Below are 18,218 nucleotides of genomic sequence, written 5' to 3'. Positions count from 1 at the left end.
CCTCTCTCTGCCTCTTGCGTTTTTTTAAGACCTGCAGCCAGAAGAGCTTTAATGGGAGACGGAGAGGAGACTCCTCTGCCAGGTGAACCACCTCTGCTCTCTTGGTATCCCTCTCAGAAATTTGTTGGACGAATCTGATGGTGTGTGGTTATGTGCACAAACTGGATTAGATTAGATTCTCAACAAATCTAGCTAGTTAGTTCAACCAGATCAGTTGAGAAAAAGGAGTCTGATGAGTCAAAACAGAGAATTCCCATCAGGTTGCACGCACAGGCCTGTTTATCTTAGCCCTGAGACTCACGCAAAATTGGCTTAATTATGCAGTCATGAAATATTTCCTCAGAGTATGGTGTGAGATCTAAAAACCCAAGTAAGTTCATAGCAACCTGGAGTAGGTGGAGTCGCAGAAAGGTATAAGGGGGTGAATCTGAATAGTTATAAATGAATTCATTTAAGAAAGTCAGTGTACCCTAAAATTCTTCAAAATGATCTGTTTACCCCAATAGTTTAAATGACCCACTCACTGTTCACCCAGCTATGAAAATCCTTTCTCTTTAGGAAATAAAAGGTTTGATGACTAATCACACGTGCCACATTAGTGACATTTAATTCAAAGTATCATTAATCATACCACCTTCAAATGTAACAATCGTAAATATCAGAAGTAACAAAGTCCCTTATCCTGGCTGGCCTTCAAGACTTACTCCAGATGAGAACACAAACCTTTGTAATTATTCTGGGTAACATATTCTTTCTGAATCTGCTTTTGAACCTGAGAATTGGCACCAAAGTTTAGGACAAGAAGCTGTGGCCTCCTCAAGTTCCTCTATTTATCTGACTTTACCATATTTAATGCCCACAATAATTCTCCCTGCCCCTGGCTGTTCTAGTCTTTCCCGAAAACCGACTGCTCATCTTAAAGCAATTATTATTTACAACGCACCACTCACTCTGCTTCCTGTGAAAAATGTGTATTCCTGGATGTTGGAACACAGGGAGAAGAGATGGTCCCTCAACAGCTAGCTCTGTGACCTCTCCCCAGTTCAGAAGTACTCCACAGCACACATTCAGATGTCACTAATATCGATGATTCTGCAGAGTGGCATTCTCTTTCAAGAGACAGGATAGATGGCCCTAGAAAGCCCAGATCCAAAAAGATCTGAATTCTAGACTAACAAGCAATAGGTTTTATAAAGAATGACGACATGAAAGCAGTATTTTAGGAATACTCAGCAAATACGATAGTGCGTACTGAAGCAGGAATTGGAATAAAATACTTTTGCATTTAGCTAACAATATGCTGTTGCTCCGCTAAGGTGATAACTGCTAATCCTTTGTTAGCAAAACCCCAGGCTTTAAATGAGTTTTCCCAGAGCACTGAACTATTTATGTTGAGTGATGCAGTCAACTGCCCCTGTGAGAGCGTGATGCCTGGAGAATGTTTAGCCAGTGTTAATGACGGTCAGTCGGGAGTTCGTGATTAGCAAAGCAGTGATTTCAGTTTCCGTGGCTAAGATAGCTTCAGCCATTCGTTTCTCCAACAAATATTTTCCAGTATCTACAGCTATTACGTGAACATTGGCAAATGAAAAAAAAAGGAATAAAATAGTAAGAAACATTTCTAAAACTAGATCATTTTTTGAGTAGAAAACTTAATGGAGATGTGAAAGCTAAAAGGTATAATAGCTGTTCCTTAGGTTAAGACTTTTGATGCATAAGTGGCTTAAAAACTAGAGCGCCCCCCCCCAAAGAATTTCACTTAAAGACTTTATAAATCTACCTGGATTACCTTACTCTCTACAGCAGAGGCTTTCTTGGGTACAACATTCGGTACAGTTTTGCAGGGATTTTCACTCAGAGCAGAGGGTACTTCTCTGCCCCTTGACATGAGTTTGGCCATGTGACTGTTTTGGCCAAGGATACGTGAACAGAGAAGACGGCCCGCTGGGCAAGAACGCAGGTCTGACAGGCTCTGCGTGTTCCTCCTTGCTGCTTGAGCGCCTGGCAGGGCCCTGAGAATGTGAGAGCGTTGAGAAGAATGTGCTAGCACTAAGTCCGGAGAGAGATGTAAGGACCCTGGCCACCCAGATCCCCCGCGAATCCACTCTAAGTGGCAGAGCAGCGCCATGCCAGGTGCTACGAAACAAGCCCAGTTTTAGATTAGCCAAACCCTACCTGAGCTGCAGCTGCGTGAGAATACACACGGTTAGAGTTTTAAACCACTGATTTCTGAGTACGAAACAGCATCTCTGGGCTAACAGCTTAACGGATACAGTGGCAAAATGGATTTTTCGAATCAAAGTTTGCAGGTTCTTGATTTTAATGTAGATTTTTTACCTATCACTTTTTCCCCCTGTTACACAGGGCATGACACTGTCACATACAGAACTTAATCTGTGCAATTTCGGTGCCCTTTTCATTGCCTTTTTAAAAACTTTTTTACGCAGCTTGTAGTTCAAGGTTAACTACCTTGGCTTCCCACGACCTTTCATACTTTTTGTTAGTATGTATGTATTTTCCTCTATTTTGGAATCAATTTTTCCATCTTTAGGACTTTTTTTCCTTTTCTTGGAAACCTAAACTCATTCAAATGGTCTTTCTCTAACATTTCTTTCCACCTTAAGATCCTCAGTGACTTTGGGGGGCAAAGGAAACATTCATAATAATCTGTTACTATCATTCTTACCCAAACCAGACTGTGACAGTTTTGGGAATACCTGCAGAATTTGCTGTGCCTTTTTTTAAAGATAGAAGTTTATACATCAGAACACATGAAGGAAAAATGCAAAGTCAGAAACATATCCCACGAAGTGCTCTGGACACTCTGACAGCTGCAATTTATCACCATAAATTACTTGGCTTAGCTGCAAAGCCTTCATCACAGGGAGACAGGGCACCTCCTAAATTGCCTGCTGCCCTCTTCAATAATAATCCGAGTTCTCACAATCCAGATATCCCACGGTAAAAGACACCTCGATGCATACAAAGGTAGAAAAATTCACACTTTATGTACATCACTGGGAGCACCCACATGCTAGTCTATTCATCTTTAGATCAGAGCCTTTTCTCTCTCTGTCTAGATGTGGCAATAGATAATTTAGGCAAGAAAACGTGGGCAGGAGAGCCGGGAGAGGAAGCTTCGTGGTAAAAGTCGGCCTGTCTGCTGTCTCACTCTCCTTTTAATCAAAGACAAGACTTGACAGAATTCACTCTCAGCCTCTTATTGGTGTCTTCCAACAGCATTAAGCAGACAGAACCCTTTTATCTCTAGCATCACACCAACAAACTGATTTTAAAATGCATACGCTTAACATGTGTCCTAAAGGCATTATCACTTGATAAACAGTATGGCTAAATGTCTTTAAACTACTTTAGACACTTGAAGCACTAATTTTTTCTCATTAAAAAAGTATCAGTTTGCCTTCTAGAGGTATCTGAAATGTGCTACTACACAAGTGCAAAGTTTTGTACATATGCGTAAAAACCTAGGGTTTTCTGGATGTAGTCAAATTCCAGTGGACTTTCCAAATTAAGGGCATGGCTTGACACCCAGTCCCAGATCCACTTAAGTCAGAAGCCCGTGCTCTCTGACTGTAACCCACTGCCCTTAGAGGAGGTACCTGCCCACGTGACACATTTGTAGAAAGCCAGGTTTAAGACAGCTATCCTTAATGCCAACTTTCTGAGCTACTCTCTGCCAGGGTTACAAGAACAGAGACTTCTGGTTCAGGGACTATAAAACAGGCTTATTAAGAATCAATAATTTGCATGTTTACTAAGCTTTCTGCCACAACCCCATAGCGTTTTAGAGATAAGACCCAAGACATTTACAGTCAGGTTATTTCTGAGTTCTGGCAACTTCATGAGCCGACAGTAGATGCCCTGCGGTCCCCAGCTTTAGGAGAGCAGGTCGGCAGTAGGGTTGTCACTGGTACGGGAATAACGGCCGCCCAGAGACGTCCGCATCCTAATTCCCGGAGCCAGTGAATACGTGTTGCTTGGCAAGTGAGGTTTTACGGCTGCAGCTGGAATTACGTTTTCTAAGAAGCTGACCTTAAAATAGGGAGAGTCTCCTGGATTATCCAGAAGAAACCAGTGTCCCTTAAAAGTGGCAAAGGGAGGAAGAGTCGGAGGTCAGAGTGATGCAACATGAGTAAGACTTGGTCCAACGTTGCTGGCTTCAAAGACGGAGAAAGAAGAAGGCTGAAGCCAAAAGCTGGGGAACGTGAGTGCCTTTAGAAGCTGGAAAGGGCAAAGAAACGGATGCTTCTCTGGAGTCTCTGGAAAGAAACACACATGAACTGACCCCCAGTGAGGCCCATTTCACACTTCTGAATGACAGAACCGCACAGTGATAAATCTGTGTTGTTTTAAACCATGAAGTTTGTGGCAATTTTGTTACAGCCACCCTGGGGAACTACTACCTCATCTCATTAGTGAGATAGGCTACCACCTGAGTGACGGCTCTCTAGAAGCTATCCAAGCTATGCATCGCTGAGAGACAACGAGCATTTAAAATGTAAAGCAGTATCTCATTTCAACGAAAATAGCTTTAAAAATAATAGAAAAGCACAAGCAACCAAAGAAAAAACTAAACTGGACTTCAATGAAATTAAAAACTTTGGCACATCAGTATTAAGAACATAACAAGCCACAGAAAAAGAAAATATTTCCAAATCATGTATCTGATAAGGGTCTAGTATAAATACAGAACTCTTATAACTCAACGATAGAAAAAGACAAATAACATGTTTTTTTAATGGGCAAAGGATCTGAATAGGTATTTCTCCAAAGAAAATACACAGCTGGTTAATAAACATATAAAAAGATGCTCAACATCACTCATCACTAGAGAAATGCAAATCAAGACCAGTGAGGAACCAGTTCACACCCAGTATGATGGCTATTAAAAAAAAAAAAGGAAAATAACAAATGTTGGTAAGGATGTGGAAGAAAATGGAGCCTGCATTCATTGCTGGGAGGAATGTAAAGTGGTACAGCCACTGAGGAAGATAGTTTGGCAGTTTCTCAAAAAGTCAAACAGAGAATTACCAGCCTGACCTAGGAATTCCATTCCTAGATATGCCCTCAAGAGGACTGAAGACAAGCTTGTACCTGGATGTTCACAGCAGCATTATTCATAACAGGCAAAAAGTGAAAACTACCCAAATGTCCACAAACTGATAAATGGATAAACAAAATGTGGTGTAGCTACACAATGGAATATTATTTAGCAACAAAAAAGAATGGAGTCCTATTACATGCTACCACGTGACTGGACCTTAAGTTTATGCTGAAAGAAGCCAGACACAAAAGGCTGTATGTTGCATGATTCCATTTATGTCAAATGTCCAGAACAGGCAAATCTCTAGAAACAAAGTAGATTAGTGGCTGCCAAGGCAAGAGAGTGTGAGGAATTGGGACTGACTGCAATGAATACAAGGTTTCATTTTGGGGTGATGAAAATGTTCTGGAATTAAGTGGTGGTAATGGTTGTACAACACAGTCCATGTCCTAAAAACCACTGAATTATATGAAGTGGTACATTTTATGGTATATAAATTGTATCTCAAGTAAAAAAAGAAAAAGAATAGAAACCATCTCCCTAACACACATTCAGAGCTTAGAACCTAATATCTAGGTCATAACCACAACCTTGTCATCTTACTAAGTTGAACTGATGTTAATCGCCGTTCGACTCAGCCTTGCTTTTCCTGTGCACTTTAAGAACCCCCAAAGGCAGCCCTTGATCCTATTATGAACCCAACTCGAATCAGAATACAAATATTGCCTTAGTATTTTTAATTCCTTCAACTGAAATCTGACTTCCTGGAGCACATTCTCAATTTTAGATTTGAGTCATAGCTTATGTACTTGAGTTTTCGCTTGTCTCAACGTCTCTAAGTCTTCTCACTGACAACAGGCTCCCTTAATCCCGTGCTGCCCCTTATGCTTTTTCAATGTCAAATTCCCTAAACAAACACATTCTTAAGTACCCACCTAAGTACCTGTCTGCCAGTTTGGAAGTTAGACGCTGCTTCTAGTCTGTTAGTGATTACTTGAGAAATTTCAGCACACCTCTCCTAACACAAAGACTAATTTTCCTCAGTGTGGTTACCCTCATTCTGGACAATACAAGACTCTCAGGACACTTCAACTCCATTTAACCATCACAACTTAGATCCGTGTATGCTATGGTTGCTGTGTATTTTAATTCTGTATATTTTTTGTTCAGCTTTTAAAAACGTTTATTGTGAAATAGTTATGGATTTACAGGAGGTTGTAAAGAAATGTACAATTTCTACGCACAGATAATTCTATAAGTAATATCTACATAATACCTAATCTGTAATGATAAAAATATTATAAAATAACACTCTTTTAATTTTGTCAGTATTAAAAGTAGTGTAGAGATTACAGCCTCTGCTTCTCTGTCAAAAAATTTAGGTGGGGAGGGAAATAGCTCAGTGGTACAGTGAGTGCTTAGCTGGTTCAATCCGCAGTACCTTCATTTAAAAAAAAAAAAGAAATTTTTTAAAATGCAGGTTGTGGTAAGCATATAACATTTTATTACATTGTGCTAGTAAGTCCAAGGATCTATGGAGAAAAACTTGATGAATCTATTTATCATCTTTTTATGTTTCTTTCAATCAGAGAGGATTCATGTTTCTATTTCATTAAGAGACACAGAACTTTCTCATCAGGTCATTGTCAAGTTTAAAACATGTAAGAGCTATCCTCTACCTCTTAAACAAAGAAAAGTCAAATTTGTTCAGTAGATGCAGAGGGATAGGACCGGCAGAGAACAAAGCCACGGGCCTGCCTTCTGTTCCCCTACACGTACAAAGATCAGAATGCTAAGCAAGAATGTGTGAATGCATGCTCGGATTTTTTAAAGAGATGTAAGGATGTGCAGGTAATGAAAAAAGACCTCATTTTCTTTCCTGTATGTATCAGCACAGTGGTGAGCATGTGTATATAAAAATGTTAGAAGTACAAACAGGAGCAGTTTTTAAATTGAAACTATAATAATAACCCTTGATGGTTCTGACTTGCATTTTCTATGCTTTTCAAGTATATTGTCTTAATTACTTGAGAACTAATAGAATTTTTTAAACACTTCTAAGTGTGTTATCTACACGAACTCAATGACCAAACGCCGTTCATCGTCCCTAATAAGGGGGCTGTCTCCTCATCACTCAGGAGACATGACAGCCTTGCTGTGGGAGAATTTTTAATTGCATTTATTGTTAGGTACCTTGCTGTTTAGCAACTCACTTGCACTTAGTGGACTGTCTTATGCACAGTAGGTGCTGAAAGAATCATGACCAGTTTCGTCTTTGTGGACTGGGTCTCCCAGCTTGATTCTAAGGGCCCTGAAGGCAGCATCAGCACCACCTGGTGCTGGTGAGAAAAGCATCACCTCAGGCCTCACCCTGACCTACACAGGATCAGGATCTGCATCTTAACAAAACACATTAAAATGTGAGAAGCGCTGATTGAGCTCATTGTTTTAAAAATGAACCCTCCTCCTCCCTGCTGGTTCCCGTGCCTTTAGTCTCTTTCCTTCACCATTTCCTTTCCTTCCTTCCTCAAACAACCCAGGCTTCATTATTAAAAAAAACAAAACAAAACAAATCAAATCAAATCAAAAATTTCTCCCCATGCCCTACAACCTTCAGTGGCTGACCTCTCCCTCACTGATCAGACTCTCACAGCGGGGTTTCCTTGGTCACCACGTTCCAGGAACGAATTCTGTGCCTCTGCTCCCTTTACTTTTAATTTTCTTAATGAAAACTCTGACACTTGACTTTCACTCCAGTGTAGTTTTGCATGCACACATAAAAAGTACTAAGAAAAAAAAAGATGGAGACAGATAACTTGGGTGAGCGCAGATCCAATTTTAACACGTGCATCGTCCTTATCCTGACTGGAAAAGGCACTATCTTAGCGGCATTTGGCGCCTGATGACTTCCGAGTACTCGTTCTTAGCCTGCGTCACCTCCAGCTCTGGGCTCCTGCTTTAGCTGGCTGGACTGACACCAGGCCAAATGTCCTGAATGCTTCCTGCAGCACTGCCCCAGCCTTTTCTGTCTCTAAGGACCCAGAAGTACACACAAAGATCTCATGACACAAAATGGGGCCTAGTCCTTAAAGCTTATTTATTTTTAGATTTTGTTCCCGAAGACTTCAGTTTCCCAAATCCTAGAATGCAGAGGTTTATCTGTTGTCTTGTGTTAGGAATGAAGGAAAGAAAAAAGCTGTCAATGGAGCCATGGAATTTTTTACCATCAAGTGTTTCAGAGAAAGCTTATGCTGTTGAGGAACCAACCAAACCAAACCAAAGCAAACCGAATTCTCCACTGAATCCCAGTGACTTTCTTTCCTTCGTGTTGGCTTTTTATTGTGGTAAAACCCTTCACATGAGATCTACCCTCTTCACATAATTTCAAGTGCACAGTGCAGTTCTGTGAACCAGGCACCGTGTTGTACAGCAAACCCTACAGCTTACTCACCTCGTGTAACTGAAACCTGGCGCCCTCTGAACAGCATTCCACACGACAGAGGTCTGAGGGCTGAGGTGCTCTGAAATTTACTGGGTCCCACCACCTGCTCACCTTCTATGGATTTCGAACAATCTGCTCACTAGTGGTTGGCTGTTGTGTTATTCATCTGGTCAGCCTTTTATGAAGAAAAATGAAGAGCATAAAAGAGAAGAACCACAGTGAAGATGGGGGGGGTGCTGAGAGGTTAACGTCCTCCTCGGCCCACTTCAGGCAGCTCACTGAGCAGCCGCGCCATCTGTTTATCGGGGGCGCACAGAAAGAACCGTCACGCTTCGCCTTTGGAAGTGCGCCATCTCTCCTGGTGACAGATTATGAATTGTGGAGCACGGCCGGCACCTGGCCAGACAGGGAAGAGTTCATAAATCAGACTCAGAACAGAAATAGCTGACTAAAATTCTTGAGTTCTTTGACGGGTTGAAGAAGCGTATCTAAGGAGAGAATCAGTTAAACCCACATGAGTGTACGTGCATGTGTGTGCTGCAGGGTTGGGGAAAGGTGTGTATTATCCATAGGTTATGGTTAGGATTCTTCAAAAAAGTATCTTTTGTTGTTATTTTTATGGTTGGCCAAAGAGTTCTGCTTTATCATGGAATGGGGGTGCGAGTTGGGGGTTGGGATGGAGAGCGGCTGGGATAAAGATTTTGGTCCTGACCAGGGAATTGGCCTGGGCCTTCCATAGGAAGACAGGAGTTATCCTCGGGCACCAAGTACCACACTTTAGGCATTTTAGACCACCTGAGGGCTCCCTCTGCTTCCTCAGGGCAAGGGAGTCCAGTCCAGTGGCAGGAATGGGGGTGGTGTCATTAGTAAGTGCTCAAAAGACCTGAAGCTCTGATGGAGACAATCCAGTAAAACTTTCTATTCCTTTTTCCCTCCCTACGTAAAAATTTGCCCTCAATCTTCTCTTTTAAACTGATTTCCTTAGTATTAAAAATGTATAAAAGGGGGGACACACATCTTGTATGTGTCTTTTTTGATACTTCTGTACTTCTGGGTCCAGAGCTGCAGACCCTTCTGTCCCCACCCCTAACCTGGCCTGTCTCTGCTGGGGGACGACTCTGTCCAGCAGGAGACCTCCCAGTGAACGCAGGCTCTCCTGGATGTCTGGCCAGCCAACCCGTCATGTTCATTTTCTGGCCCTTAGTTAAAAATGCGCTATTAAACCTGAATGTTAAAAAGGATATAGGTTTTCTTTGTTCAGACCATTTCTCTAGGTCTAAGCCTTTTGTTCCTTCTCTCATTGTTCTTCAGTAGGGTCCTGGTGTCCCTATTAGCAGCAACATCCATTCCAGTAAAAAATATACAAAACCTTTAACTGCATGAGTCAATTTTTAGGGTACACGTATCTCTATGTGAAGTGAATACCATGCATATAGCTTTTTCGTTTCATCACACCTAGTGCAAATTTTAAGGCTTTAATAAATTCCAGGGCTCTTTATGTTTAATCTTGCTCTGATTTTTTTATTTTGATGTTATTTCACCATTTCCTTCTAACATTTCTCCAAAGGAAATGACTGTCAGACGTGTGTCTTAGAGAAACAGTGATTCAATAATCAATCATCCATAAATTGTCAGACCATCCTTAGACTAGCCAGAGGCATCCATACAGGCAACATCCATCCTAACATACCAATTTTTCTACCTCAGAGGAGTAATTGTATTTTAAGCTTTCTTATGGAGACCTATCTTTGAAGACTCAGCCATTAGTGACTGAGTTCCTCACCCTGTATAAGATGTATAATACATCGTGCTCTGTCCTAAAAAGAAAAGCCTCAAGATATACAACATGTAGAAGGGGAGACATGCATAAATTCACAGGAAGTTTAGTTACATTAATAATTAGGAAATAATGACTATATATATAGATATTTATATATGAGTGAGTAATGGAAGTTAGTATGCTTATCAAATGAATTGCAGGGAGAATAATTGACATGAAATTCACTACACTGACAGTGTACAGAAAAACTACACAGAGTCACATCTTGAAGGGAATCAGAACAGACCACTCTTGACACCCCTCCCCCTGCCCTTTTCAGGCTAAAAGCAGGGCATAAAATTCCCCATGAGAAGGGTTCCTCCCCTGGACCGAGAGGGACAGCATCCTTATCATCGAAGACCTGGAGTCAATGCCAACATGAAAATGTACAAACCAACCTACTAAAATAACCCTCTTCTTCCATTAGTTTCCCTCTATATTTCCTACTCACTTTCCCATAATTTATCTTCTGTAGTCCGACTCCTTTTTCCTTTGTCTTGACACATCTCCACAATTTATTGTTCTTGTTAAAATGGTATATAAGCTCCCAGGCCTATCTGCTTCTTTGAATCTTCATTTCTTATCTATGAAGGCTTCCATGTATGCATAAAAATATTAACATTAAATAAAATTTGTATGCTTTTCTCCAGTTTACCTGTCTTTTGTCAGTTTAATTCTCAAGTCTTGCCACAGAACCTAGAAGGGTAAAGAAAAAGTCTTTCCCACAATCTCAAATGGATGGGTAGCATTTGGCAGAAAAGTAAGGAGGAAAGCATTTTAAGCACAAAAACTCCACTTGTTAATTCCTCTAAACCTTCAAAAAACAGAAATGGTAGAAAAAGTGCTTCTTAGTTATATTGACTGAGCTAGTATAGTATTAAACCCCAAACCTGAAAAAATTTAGTTATTTAAGATAACGTCAAGAAATATAAAACAATTAGTGATAAATCTGACCAAAAAATGTAGGAGTTTTAAACTAAAAATGAGAACACATTGCTGAGAAAAACTAAATAAAACCTAAAGAAATGGAGAGATACACTGTGTTCTTCAACCAGAAGATTCAATATTTTTAAAAAGCTCCAAGTTAGAGGATTTACACCATCTGATTCCAAGACACATTATAAAGCTTCAGTAATCAAGACACTGTGGTCCTTGATTATAGACAGATAGATCAGTGGGGCGTAATGTAGAGTCCAGAAATATATCCACACATATATGAATAATTAATTTCAGTACAGATTTCAAGGCAATTCACTGGAGAAAGGAAAGAAAAACTTCAACAACTGGTGTTGGAACCATAGGACAGCCATTTGGGAAAATAGAACCCTCAAGCTTTAACTCATCATTTGCCAAAACTGACTTGAGATAAATCATGGATTTAAATGTAAGAGCCAACACCATGAAACTTACAGCGGAAAAATACAAGAAAATATTTTAGTGACCTTGGGTTAGAAAGATTTCTGAAGTAAGGCACAAAAGGCATGAATTATAAAAAATTTCAAAAAGTTAATAAATTGAATTTCATTACAATGAAAACTTTGCCCTTCAAAAGAGACTTAGGAAATAAAAAAGTAGCCACATACTGGGAAAAATACATGCAAAACATATATCCCAAACAGGACTTGTATCTAGAATATATAAAGAACTTTGACAACTCACTAATACCAGGAGACTCCCTTGTGCACTAAAGGGTGTTTAGCAGCCTCCCCAGCGTCTGTCCAACAGATGCCAGTAGAGTCCCCAGCTGTGACAGCCAGTGATGTCTCAAAACATTGCTAATGATCCCACGGGAAGCAAAATTGCCCCAGATGAGAACCATCAATTTGAATAAGACGTTACCAAAGAAAACATACAATGACAAATAAACCTGTATAATCCGTGAATATCAGCTAAAACCTACTGAGAACATTTGGCATGTTTGATAGAGGTATACAATGTACAACTGTTAAGACAGAAAATGAGAACATGATGAAAGGTAAGATTTTACATTCAACTGCAACGAAAATATTATAGACCTGAGTTTAAGAAGAAATCTACTAAACTTGTATGAAGGAAGCTGTAAATGTTACTGAAGGGGCATGAAAGAAGATCTGAGTAAACGAATATGTGCCTGGGGAACAAATTAAAATTATGAAAAAAATAAGTTATATATTCAGTGAAATTGCAAAAAAAGTAAGATTTTCTTTTAGGAATATGATAAAACTGAAGCTCCTTGAAAGCATAAACAGAATACCAAGGAAAATATGTGAAGGGAATAACAGTATAAACTTAAGCTATACTGGTTAAAAACAGAATAGGGCTAAGAAAAATACATGGAAAACTCACAAAAATTGATCACATGGACCAGGATACTGGATGTTTGATAAAGGCAGTGTTTTCAATCAATAAGCACATGATGAATTGATTTATGAGCTATAAGCAAACCAGCCAGCAATCCGGGGGAGAAAACTGGGCTGATTCCCTACTGACATGATTTACTTTTCCCCCCGTGGTGCAGTGCGTAACTCTGTGACATTTAGTACATTCATGATGTGCAACCACCGCTTCACATTACTTCTTATCCTCAAATAAAGTTCATATGAGCCACATCAAAATTTTAAATGGGAAACAAAAAAAAAAAAAAAGAAAAAAAAGAATAAAATAATTGGACCACTTTACACTTTTGACAAGAGGAAAGTCTATTACAAGACTTAAAAGACTAACTCTGAGTGCATAAAAATTAAACAACCATTAGCTAAATTTATGCATATCTCTACATGGATAAATCTCAAAAACAAAGTGTTCAGTAATAAAAGTAAGTCTAAATATTACACTATAAAATTTGCTCTTATTTACAAAAAAATTTAAAATACAGTAAGCATATATATATTGCTTATAGAAACATATATAAGCATACAAAATACACAAAAGTTTTAGAAGAATATAATACACACTTTGTCACTCAGGCAGATAAATAGGTCTGGAGTAGTGGCTTTTCTTACAGTGTATTAAATATTTCATTTCTTTACATTAATTAAAATAAAAGGACTGGAAACAAAAAGAATTGCTAATTCTGGATGGTAGAAATATGAGTGCAAATTATATTATTTTCCTACATTTGTACAAAAATAATTCAAAAATTTTTGAAGTAAAATAAACAAGCACATCTATGTACCATGTCAGAAGACAAACTACAAATAAATGTATTATACACTGAGCTCAATGATCCTAGCAGAAAAAAGTGTGTCCACAGAACCGAGAAGATGGACAGTTCAACAGAAAAGTAGGCAATTCAAAAAAAATTTACAAAGCCTGTAATTTAAGAAATGATGCTGTATTTCCCTAATAATTAAATAATAATTTCCCTAATAACTGAATTAAAATGACAATTTTCCCCATTAATTGGCCATTCATTTTGGCAAGTGTGTGAAGACATTCTCACTACTTCCGGACACTGGGTCCTCTTGACTGTTCACAAAAGTACATGTTCTGGCTGCGACATTATAAGTTAAAAAAAAAAGACACAATTCACGTATACATCAAATTGGAACTGGTTTAATAAGGCATGGTAGCTCTGTATGATACTATATATGCATTAAACAAATTATTTGCATCTGTATTTATAAAAGCAGTAATTTAATAATACATAAACTATGTTTTTAAGTGAAAAAAAGCAAATACAGAAGACTATGTTTATTAGAACTTTTTTTGGTTAAAAATATACAGAGAGAGGGTAAAAAGGCGTAAAATTCTAAGAAAATAAATGCCAAACTTTTGGAAGCAGTTGCCTACGGCAGCGAGACTCTGATGGGGCTTCCACTGTCTATGTTCCGTACGTCTGCACTGTTTCATTACTTTGGCAAAACAGTTTTTTATAAAAAAATAACATTTTTTTCATGGTTGATTTTAAATTTCATTTATTTATTTTTGTAGGCATTTATAATCAAAGACATGGACTGTTAGTGCCGTGGGAGCCTGAATCAAATTTCTGAAGATTTTATTCAAAAGGAGGAAGACAATAATAGAATAGTATGTGTTTCTTTAAGCAATGTGCTATACGATATTTTATTCTCGATGTAGAGGCTTGGTGGTAATTACTAATGGTGGAAATAGAAGCAGTGTTGCCTTAAGTTCTAGACTGTCTTGCTATGAACAAGTAATTGCAAAGACTTTAAAATTCTATACTTTTCTATCTGAATACAGTATTTGAAATATTTATATATATGCAAAGTAGGTCATATTTCATCCAACTTGTCATCAATTCATCCAATTCTTGACATGATATATAATTTTTAATGATGTACAAAAAATTCTAGAAGTACTCTATCCAAAATTGCCTAAATATTAAGACCAAAAGTTATAATGACACACTAAATATAACCAAAATTTAAGGCAATAGTCCCTCCTTTTCTATCACAAAATAGATAATTTTAGCTCACAAAAATACAGTATAGGTAGCAATAGAGAATCTTCTAAGGCATCCTTTGATAAGAAGTACCACTGCCAATCTCAACAAATCCCCAAGACATTTTAAAATGAGCGATTTAGTTACCAGCTCCGAAATAAATCATTTTATCTGTGCAAAGGCTTAGACAGTCTTAGCTACATGGTGGAAAGTTTGCCTCCTTTCTCTCTGTGCCTGAGAGATTGAAGTATCTGACAGTCATCTCAACTAAAAGGCTTCAACGTCCAAGATCAGAATCATCCCCCATGTCTGTCCTCTCTAATGGAGTATCCAGAGTGCTCTTTCAGTCCATTCAATTTCACATGAATTCAATAAGGGATAATGGAACTTTTCCACTAACTAGGGTCTGTTAATTTACCAAGAAATGTGCTCTGCTTCCCACAAAACATACAACCCAAACTGAGTTTGTACAGCAGATTTCTTGTGTGAGTGCCCTCCTATGAGAAGGACTGTTGTAATAGTGTTTAAAGGGTGACAACTCAAGACTATGCACTTGACTGAGGACATGGTTCGTTCACTTAAGGTGCCCTTTGAAGGAATAATTTAATACCATCCACAGTCTGATAATGATAGGGAAAGTGTACTTTGTCCTTTGACTAGGAGAAAGTCGGCAGAACTGTAGTTTTGGACTCATATACAGGAGACACCTTACTTTGTTCTGCATTTCTATTATGCAGACAGAATTTTGGAAAGGCTGGAAAATAAGAAAAGTCACCCATAATCTTATTACCCTAATTAAATATATTTATCCACTTTCAGTCTTAATGCATGTATGTGATTTTTCTGTTTTCCAAGGTTCAATAATAGCATATGCGATTTTATATTCAGTTTTAAATTTATTTTCCAAAGGAAATGGTAACCTTCTTCGTCATGGTAAAAGCAGCCATTTCAAGAGGGACGAGAAGGAATATATTTTAATCTAATCAGGTGTTGGGGATATTCTGGAATCTCAGCAGGGGGGTATCTGCTCACATGAAGTGGCTCTGAGTCTATCCCTGGTGCCAGATTCCTGCTTAAAGCTTCAAATTTATCCGGTAGACACTTGCACGTTACTTTTCTCATTCATTTCATCTCTACTGTCGATCTAACTGTGGCGGTTTGCCCTTTTACATTCCTACTTTTACTTTTCTTGTGCTTTCTCCCTTTTGTTTCTTAATGGTCTAACAGTTTCTTGCTATTTTTAAGAAGTCAATTTTTGAACGGCTTAACAATTTTGTAATTTTTTAATTTCTCCTTTGATCATTCTCATTTCCTTCGTGTGACTTCCTTAGGCATACTGTATTACTCCATTTGTAGCTTCTTGAGTTAAAAATAGATTCACTTTTTTTCTCCTTTTTAGAATGAAAATATTAAAAGCTATACATTTTCCTGAGCAAACCTCACTGTATTTTATGATATGCAGAGATTTTTTTTTTCAATTCTTGAAACGTGTAAGTATTACTTTTGGTTCAAGAGCTGCTAAAGAGTAAACTTTTACTTTCCAGAACACGTTATTATGAAATTATGAATTATTATAATTTTTAGTTTTACTGCACTGGATCAGAATGCATGTTTTAATTTTTATTTTAGAGTAGAAACGAAATTTTTGTCACAATTTTTAAAATTTTCACTGTGATTTAAAAACTGTTCTGTTGTATACTTTTACTCATATGCATATATTTTTGGCATGTATGTTTCATATACATAGACATATATATTTATGCATACATATATTTATCTATAATGTAAACCTTACCAGTTGTAATTCAGATCTTTCACTTCTTTTTGTTTGTTTCCTTGATCTGTCATGGGTGGACAGAAGTTAATTATAACCTATAATCACGCTGTGTTTCTGTCAGTTTCTTTTTTTATTTTCCTGTAACTTATGCTTTATGGATTTTGGTGCAATAGCATTTGGGTATATAGTTATCGCCTTATTATGCCCTTTAATATTATAAATCCCCCATTCATCTCTCTGTTGATGTAGTTTACCTTAAATCCAGCTTTGTCTAATAAACATCTCAACAGCAGCTCTATTCTTGTCAGTACTTTTAACTTGGTTTACATGTAACCTTTCTGAGTCACTTTGCTTTAAATGAAGCTCTCACAGTCAGCATATAGGTTTTTCTAACCCAGTCTTTTTTTTAATTAGTTTTGTTTCCTTATGTTTAGTTTCAGCTATTTTTGAAGTGAGCAGTCATAATCACACAACACACATTCTTACACACAAACATGTCTCCCCGTCCTCTAGATTTGAAATTTCTTAGATAGGTCCACATTTATTGACTTCTGAGCATAAGGATTAGATTAAAAATATATTTGTGAAGTACGTTTGAACTGAAATGTCAGAATGAGTGACTCTCCAGTGGTAGAGTCTGGAAAGCAATTAGACAATCCAGTGGTGATCCATCTGGGACAGGCGTCTTACTGGCCTCCCTGGAAGCACAACGCCTCAGTCGCTGCATCCCTCAACAGCGTATGCCTGCTGTTTCTATACCTGGCACAGACTAATCAGACAGACACACCTTTGGTCAATAAGAAATAAAGCTCACCGTCCCTTCCTCTTCAGCCACTTTTCTGTTGCTACCAATCAAATCAACCTAGAGGCAGTTCCAACTGGAATGAGATTTTTAATCGCCGGCTCCACTTGCTTCTCCAAGATCAATGTGATAGTTGAGAGCAGCAATAAAAGAATAATTCTAACAAGTTTAAAATTCAAAGGAACACAGACAACACACAAGCCTAGAAAAGAAGCATCCAATGTAACTGTGCTCTTTCCTTCTCTTCTTTCACTTAAGGCTCCAGTTATCTCTGCATCCCTCCCAAAGCCATTCTTCATTTACTTTAAATTTTGAGTTCATCTCCCTAAACATCCTTTGACAGACACATTCTGGATTCTTTAAAGCTGTCTTTGAAAGAATGCGATTGCAGTCACTGGACTGTTCTTCCTAAACTAGGCTTGAGTAGAGACTTTAAAACATTTTTTAAAGTAACTCTAAGGGTCTGTTGGCTCACCTGTTCCACCTCCCATAAAACGAGCATCACTTTGAGAATCCTGAAGGGGGTGTGAGAAGTGGGGGGGAAATGTATCTTGTTTTACAGGAAAATAATCTTATTTTTCAAAAAGGCATGTATGCTTACAAGCTATTTTATTAAGTAATATATTATGCTTCTACATATAAGTAGAAAAAACAGCCTCAGCTAGATACAAACCCAAAGGCTAGGCCAGGGCAACCTGTGCTGAGTGAACGCTGAACAGGTGACCAGAGCAGAGCTACAAGCAGGAAAATTCATGGTCCTTGGTATTTGGGAAATATTTTTACAAATCTCAGGAAGAGAGCCCACGGCCTACGGGATGGAAATTCCCCTCCTGTCCACTTCTTTCAGTACTGACGAGGACTGCCTCTGAAAGGTGACTTAATGTGGTCTCCGTGGCCACCAGTCACCATCGTCATTCGTTTTCAAGATT

At 38.4% G+C, this 18,218-nt stretch overlaps 1 protein-coding gene across 11 annotated transcripts in view; it reads right to left on the bottom strand.

Annotated features, from left to right (window-relative positions):
- TPK1 (thiamin pyrophosphokinase 1) overlaps positions 1-18,218 on the bottom strand; it is a 320,519-nt gene that overhangs the window by 43,577 nt on the left and 258,724 nt on the right. For 7 of the 11 annotated variants that reach the window (XR_012074168.1, XR_012074172.1, XR_012074169.1 and 4 more), the window contains one exon: positions 1,790-2,012. The exons of 3 other annotated variants lie outside the window; for them this stretch is intronic. Coding sequence is in view for 1 of the 8 variants with exons in the window: in XM_072964302.1 (XP_072820403.1) it covers positions 8,833-8,903 (71 nt within the window). In the remaining 7 variants the exon portion in view is untranslated. Of the gene's footprint in view, positions 1-1,789; positions 2,013-8,604; positions 8,904-18,218 lie in introns of those variants that run through there. One more of the 11 variants, XM_072964302.1, reaches the window with a different exon arrangement.

The sequence above is a fragment of the Vicugna pacos genome, chromosome 7, assembly GCF_048564905.1.
Source record: "Vicugna pacos chromosome 7, VicPac4, whole genome shotgun sequence".
Taxonomy (NCBI): Eukaryota; Metazoa; Chordata; class Mammalia; order Artiodactyla; family Camelidae; genus Vicugna; species Vicugna pacos.
Note: the sequence above shows the minus strand (reverse complement) of the source record. Positions and strands in the feature narration are given on the sequence as shown.